Here is a 7233-nt window from a genome sequence, read left to right on the forward strand (position 1 = left end):
CGCTGCGCCTGGCCAGAGGCCACAGTCATGCGGGGGTGGGGGAAATGAGAGAGATGGGGGCTGGCTCAGACAAGGTGCTGCCAGAGGGCAGTGTTTGCAAGTGAAAAGCACTTTGTTTTTAAAAAAAAGTAGCACATGCGTGTGAGCTAGTATGTGCAGAAATATGTACCATAGAAGAACAAGGCTCGGACTCAGCCCAGGACACCTACATTCAAACCAGCTCCCCTCCCTGATCTCCTGAGTGTCAGCAGCCCCAAAACCACCACCCCTCGGAGACTGTCTCCCTACCCATAATTCCTACTAATCCAACAAGATTAATTAAGACATTGTAAAGACGCTTATAAATGATAGCACAACCCACAAGTCCCCAACATCAATATTTCTCCTTCCGACATAATTCTCTCTCAACCTTTCAACCAGAGGGGAAAATCGCATGCCTGGACTTTGCCCCTACCTAAAAAAGTTAAAGCCACAGTCACCTCACTGCCTGAAGTCTCAAATCGAATGTGCTAGATGTCTGATGGGTGTGTGACATCAGTTATACCCTGATGACCTGTTCCTATATTGGAGGCTTAATAGAGGAAGGCTCTGGGTCCCCATCATAAAGCAGACCCAGGACTGTGAATTCTTTTTTTGGAGGAGCCCATGTTAACCTTCCAATATCCAGCCCTCCAGGGGTGTTTTATGAACTTAGCTGCCCAGCTGACCTGTGGCATGTGAAGTAAAACAAAACTTCATTAATACTCTGCTTCCTTCCTCCATGAATCTACAGCGAGGGATGGGGGGGAAATGCTACGCAATCTCATCAAAGGAAAGACTGGCAACTCTGGCTCTGTACTGACATTATCTGGCTTACACGGAGGCCTGCGCAGCTAACCTGGGCCAACGATTGCTTCCTTCCTACCCCTGACTCTGCTCCGGTTTTCTCAAAACAACTGAAAGGGAGCGGATTGCCAGAAACTGCAAAACGCCCCGCGGGGACGTCTGAGACTTTACGTTGTCTCGCGGCGCTGAACTAGAGGGAGCCAGGCCGGAATCATCGCCCGGGGGAGGCCGGAGCCTTGGGACAAGGGTGGGGGGAAGAGTGGGACAGGGGTTGGGGGGAGAGAAGGGCATGGGTGGGGAGGAGAGGGGAGCTCGGGGTGCCCCGCCCGCCGCCCGCCGGGCACTCACGCTGACAATCGTGGAGACGAACAGCAGCACCAGCACCGCGACGTGGAGGACGATGATACCCAGCAACAGGAGGAGCATTGTGGCGGCAAGTTGGGCTCAGCGGAGTTCCTGCCTGCCAGGAAAGAGAGCAGAGGCTGGACGTGAGGCCGAACCAACCCGCGCGAGCGAGCGACGGAGGAGGAGCGCGCGGAGGGAGGGTCCCAGCGCCGGCGGAATGCAGGGGGCTGGCACCGCGCCCGCCCGCCCGCCTGGCCCGGCCCGGCCCGGGCGCCTGCACGCCTCCCGGGGGCCGGCCGAGAGAGGGCAGCAGCCGACCGCAGCATCCCCGCCCGGCAGCCGCGGGGCCTGCCTGCGACAAAAAATCCCTTTGCTTTGGGAACAAAACAAGGGGTACGCACGTCTAAGTCATCCCGGGAAGAGAGGTTTTTCCCGAAGGACGAGCGGAGGCCGCGGCACATGTCCACCCACTCGGGGTTGCCTGCGAGCCCAACCCCACGTGGGGAAGGGGACAGAAGAAGAGTCTGCCCCTTTTCCTACGGAGGAGGAGGTGGAGGGTCAGGGGATAGGCGCCCAGATTTCTGCCTGAGGCCTGGGGACACCGGCGGCACGCTGTGAGGGAGAGCGCGCGGCGGGAAGCTGGTTGCCCAGACTCGGCGCGCTCCGCATTCCGTTAGTTTCCGAGTTTCCACCCGCCTCTGCCAGCGCTGGGGAGCCGTCCTGGCCCCAGCTCCGCCTGGCATCGACACGGGCGGCTCCGGAGAGGAGGCGCAGACCGGGGGAGTGTGGGCAGGAAAGAGTGGCCCAGAGAGTGGCCCGACCCTGCGCTTCCCGCCCACCGCGCGCTTCCCCAGGCGGCCCCGGCGGGCCGGGCCCAGCGCTCCCGGGCTGGCCACTTGCCCGATCGCCGGGGTCCCGGCCGCGCCCCCCGGCATGCACAGCCGAGACGCAATCCGGTCCAGCCTCTGCGTTCCGGGACGCGCGCCCAGGAGCCTGCATGGAGGGGGCCAGACGTCCGGTGGAAGGGAGAGGCGGAGGACGCAGGGTTGAGTCCCAGGAGAACCGCAGCCTACCAGAGCTGGCAGGACATCTCGGAGCAGTTGTGCGGTCCTAGTCCCTCATTTTTACAGACCTTGGGGAACTGAAGACCCGGGTGACCCGTTAGAGGATACGTATGGCTGTGAAAACCCTGCTGCACTTGGGGGGACCGTTTCAGCACAGGGCCTTGGGCCAGAGAGACGACATTTCAATAACTCCGTTTTTAAAGTACCCAGAGTACCAGGCCCCTCCGCTGCGCTCCGTTAGCAATACATTCAAAAGAGCCCTGGAATGTCCGGGAAGAAGAAAGCCCGGTTTCCCGATGTCTCCCAGAAGGTTTAAATTAAATCCAGTGGCTCCGAGAGCCAGGGAGGGGCAGAGAAGGCTAATCGGAAAGAGGTTTGTGGCTAGAAATTGGGGGACCACAGGGGTCCAGCAGCCCTCTCCCAAGGTGTCCACCGCAGGGACCAATTTTCCAATGAGTCCCCAAGTAGGCGCTTCTCCAGCAAGACGAAAGCTGCTCAGTCCCTGCCCCACATTCCGGACACCAACACTCGGCCCCTTATGATTTATGTACCATAAGGCAGGCCACGCCGTATCCCTGCAAGTCCCGTAAGAACTATGCAAGACAGACCGTGAGACGTGTCTGTCTGTCTGAGCTCAGAAAGACACCGCGAAGACCCAGCCAGCCCAAAGCCCGCGCCTGCTCCGCGCCTTCTGGCACCATCGACGGAAGAAGCCCACGTTTCTCCTCCATCTCATCCACTTTCCCCTACCAAAGCACTTACAGCCCAAAGGGGATGGCTGTCCCTGATCCTCAAAGTTGCCTCCGGCACAAACTCTCGGTGCGTTTGCTCGGCTGCTGGCGTCCCCGAAGACAGCTGCGCTGCGGGGCTGCGCGCGCGAAGCGAGGGGCCAGAGGGAGGCTCCCGGCGTTCCCCTTTAACAGGAACAACGCCCTGTCTGCGTCGCTGCAGTAGGGTGTGTCCCTGGGTCAGCGTGTGCAGGGGGGCGGGCCTCAGAGAGGAGAGAGGGCAGGAGGGAGGGAGGGCAGGCAGGAGACAGTTACTCGGCCTTCAATCCGCCCCAGGAGAAAGTCGATCCCTGCAAAACCGCTGCGACTTTTACTCGCAACTAGGCGGCAGCTGAGCGTTCTCACCTCCGCTTCCTCTGGCTCCCCGAGTTCCTGGAACCAAGTGCTGGCCAATAAACTGGTCCCTCCGCCCCCTCAGCCACGTGGGAAGAGCCCTCCCGAGGTCGCCCCCGCCGGTGCCCAGCGCTGGGCTTCTGGGCGCGTGCAGGCGGACTGCGCCCACGCTGGGGACCAAGGCTGGATTCCTCTCCTCCAGGAAGGGGGGAGCAGGCACTTAAGCGCTGGAAGGCCTCTCTCTCCTCTAGGGTGCGGGCGCGCCTGACCTGCCCTGGCATTTTACCGGGGCACACCTGCCCCGCGCCCGCGTGCCCGCGCTGTCAGTGTCTGCACTTAGGTGGTGTGCCGGGTTCCGAGGACACAGGGGGACCCACTGGCTGGCCCTGCTTGGGTGAGAATTAGCGGGAGGAGGGAGAGTCCCGCCGTCTACAGAACAGCATCCCTGGGTGCGGGATGGGGGCGGTGCGGTGGGAAGGGGGTCTGACTCCTCCTAACCTGGGCAAAACCAGACCACAAGTGGGTAAGCTCCTGGCCAGGCTCCCAGCCTCGGCTGGCATCCCGGCCATAGGGTGGGGAGTTGGCCATTGGAGGTCGGGGAAGAACAGCCAGGGAAATCCGCTGATTCATAGTCGCCTGAACGTGGTCCGCCCAGCGTCACGGGGAGAGAGGCTAGCCCTTCTGGGCGTGGCACAGGTGGGCCCTAGTGAGGCTCTCCCATGAGAGACTCTTGATGCACCAACAAGGAGTCTTAATGTGGATTCTAAATGTCTTTGCTTACTAATGCAGCCCTTTCACACCCACGGGCACACACGCTCCTGCTAGTGTCCTGTGTCATAAAACCTTATCGCTCTAAATGAGTCAAACGATTCCATAAGACTTTACTCTTTGAATGTAGCTGCTTGGGGTAGCTGATGGCATATTCTTATCTTTAAGTAAAAGTACATTATCTGAAATAGTCTTCAAACAATGTTTTTTTTTTTAAATTTTTATATTATGAGGCTAAAAAGAAGGTAACGTAAAAATTTCACTCAACGCCCATTACGTGGCAGGAACTTTAACAGGACTTTACCCACGCCCTGGGAGAAGGGGGTATGGGGCAATGCTTAGGGACTCTGGTTCTGGGCTCAGACAAACCTGATTACTCAGGATTGTGAACTTGAGCCAGTAGGTGAAGTTGGATGAGCTTCTGTTTTCCCATCCCCAAGCAGATCTGGTACTGCCTAGTTTATGGGGGTGAGTAAAAGGAATGAAGTGTGTGAAGCACTTAGCATAATGCCTAGAACATAGGGACCAGGACTCAGTAAATTGTCACCATGGTTATTATTATATCATCTTTAGCCCTCAAGGCAAGGCAGACACACAGCCCCCTCCACCAAGCTAAAATAGCTTAGAAATCCCACAGGTCTGAAGTTCATATGCAAGTAGAAAAACCAACCAGAGGAATATCACTGTGTTCTCTCCTCCTGGGTCATTTTATAGGTCAGCAGTGCCCCAGGAATCATGGCCTCACTTTATACCATTCAGACTTTTATTTTATTTATTTAACTAACATTTATGTGGTCACCTTGTCCCGAGGACTATTCTAAGCACTTCACAACTATTAGCTTATTAAACTCAGGATTTTCGTTCTCTTCCTTTTTTGGCTCCCAATAACCTTTTTCGTGAAGTATATACATCTAGAAAAGCACACACATTGTAAAGCACGGCGTGTTTCCTTCCTCTTCCCTGAACCCAATATTTTAGTCAATGAGCAGGTAATACCGCGTGGTGGGTTTCAGAGCATGTGAACCTGAATCCTTTGGTCCAGCCCTTACTGCCTCTCGCCTGCCTCCTGCCTGTCCGGTTCCCAGGGGCAGAAAAGGAAACACTGCCTGGGGCTTGGCCATACCCAAGGACCAGTCAGTGCTTTGCTACAGGTGGAAACTTCTCCCTGACCTGCTTCCCAACCCGAGGTCTCCCTGCCAGCTGTGTGTACAGAGCTGTTTCCCATCAGGGAAATAGCATCGGGCCCCCTTTCTCCCTTCACATCTGGAAGGGCTGGTCTTTCTAGATGCTCTCAGATAGTCCTTCTCACCTCCCCAGCCGGAGTATACAGCCAGTTCCTCATCAGGGATTTAAAACATCCTCTGATTTTCTGTCAGTTCCAACACAATGCACCATCTACACTGCAATCCCTTCCAGTCGTGGTTTGCAGCGAGTGGGGGATCAGGCAGCTCTCCCAGAAGCATAAGCACATACTATCCAGAGGGACAGTTTGCCAAGAAGACTCACCAGGCCAAACGGTGTAACCCCTTCCTCCACGCGGATTTCTTTGCAGTCAAACACAAGGGACGCCAAGGCAAGGCCCTCCCCACAGGGCGCCGGAGAGATGGGCAGGCAGACTCTAAGCCCCACTGCTTGCAACCAGGATCCCCGAGATGTTCCCTGGTGTTGCTCCTTGTAACTGAAGCCAGACCAGGCGTCTTTCCAGTTTATTCAGGGGCTGGTCCAATGCTGGGATATGTCATGGTGGCCTGAGAGCTTCTCAGCCTCTACTACTTAAAGAGACAGCGTCCTGTTTTGTATACTTGTCAAAACATAGTGATCCCAAGGGGCCCCCCGGAGCATGGAGAACCTGGGCTCAACAGGGAAAGGACTTGGGATATGCCTGCAACCTGGGAAGCCAAGCCTGCTCCCACTTGTGCCAGCCTGTGTGCCAGCTCCCGGCACCCCACCTCTCACCCCTCCGGGGAATTCCGCAAGGAGGAAATCCACCATGCAAAGGATCGGTGTGCATCGTGTCATATGTGTTACCTGCAGAATGAGTCTCATTTTTAATCAACATCATGGTTTGCAGGAGCCCCAACATTGCACACAGATAATGCTGACCTTCCTGAGATAATCCTATTCAAGTAAACAAGTCTCTTATGAAGCTATTCCAGCCTGTCCTGCAGGACAGGCTAGATTGCCGATTGCAAAAGTCGCAAAGAGGCAGACACACGAAGGTGCGGTCTTCTTCAGGCTCTTTGCACTGTTCCTTCAGGCTCTCAGAAAGTGCCCTGCATCTCTAGCAAGTTCTCCTGGGTAGAAACACTGAGACAAGGACACTTGGTTGTTTTGAAGGAGTCTCTTGGAATTCTGGCAATTTCCCCCACCCCTTATGTCTGGGGAGGGCGAGGCCCCCTGTAGTGCTCTGTAGAGTTTGGGGAAGTCTTTCTCTGTCACAAACACTTTATGTTTCATTGGGCTCCGCAGGCAGAAGGGGGTCCCAAAGGCCCTCTCCCCATTCTGCTCCCAGCCAGGATCTCTCCCGTCCCGGTGAAACAGTGTAACCCAGCCTTGGGTCCCCTTAGATCTGACTGCTCATTAAAACGACAGAGAGTTTTGCATACGGCCTGGCCTGGGCCTGTGTACAGAGCTACTGAGTCAGTGGCTTGAGATGCAGCTCAGGTGTGGGCCATTTTTTACATTCCTCAAAATGTTCCTGTGTCCAGCCAGACTGTCACAAGGTGTCAGGTGGTCCCCGGTGTCCTTCTAGCTGCTTTCCCTCGTGGAGCCCAGATGGAAGTGAGGCCCAGTGTGAGCTGTAGGGTTAGACAAGTTATGGTTCAGTCTTACAGGTAACACAGGGGTGTGTGTGTCTATCTAGGGTGTGTGTGAGAGAGAGAGAGAGAAAGAGAGACAGACAGACAGAGAGTTGCTTCCTCAATCCTCCCCGACACAGAGGGTGAGGGAATGCCCAGTGAGCATGACTTTGGGCTTTTCCAGATAACCCCCCCTCCTATATGACCCCCCACCCCGGCCTGTGATCCTACCTAAAGACTGCAGGATGAGGTTTCTGCCCCTCAGGCCAGACTAAACCTGAAGACATCTGACATCATATCTGCTCCAGGGCT

General features: G+C 56.1%; 1 protein-coding gene across 2 annotated transcripts in view; it reads right to left on the bottom strand.

The window, feature by feature from the left end:
- The window catches only part of PMP22 (peripheral myelin protein 22), a 30087-nt gene extending 24236 nt beyond the window's left edge, over positions 1-5851 (bottom strand). Inside the window, exons 1-2 of one of the 2 annotated variants that reach the window (XM_032320357.1) lie at positions 5630-5851; positions 1174-1285 (exon numbers count right to left, since the gene is read on the bottom strand). In XM_032320357.1, the coding sequence (XP_032176248.1) occupies positions 1174-1251 (78 nt within the window). In that variant the 5' untranslated portion in view covers positions 1252-1285; positions 5630-5851. Of the gene's footprint in view, positions 1-1173; positions 1286-2996; positions 3342-5629 lie in introns of those variants that run through there. The other variant, XM_032320358.1, reaches the window with a different exon arrangement.
- Positions 5852-7233: the final 1382 nt, after the last annotated feature.

This window comes from Mustela erminea, chromosome 18, assembly GCF_009829155.1.
Source record: "Mustela erminea isolate mMusErm1 chromosome 18, mMusErm1.Pri, whole genome shotgun sequence".
Classification (NCBI taxonomy): Eukaryota; Metazoa; Chordata; class Mammalia; order Carnivora; family Mustelidae; genus Mustela; species Mustela erminea.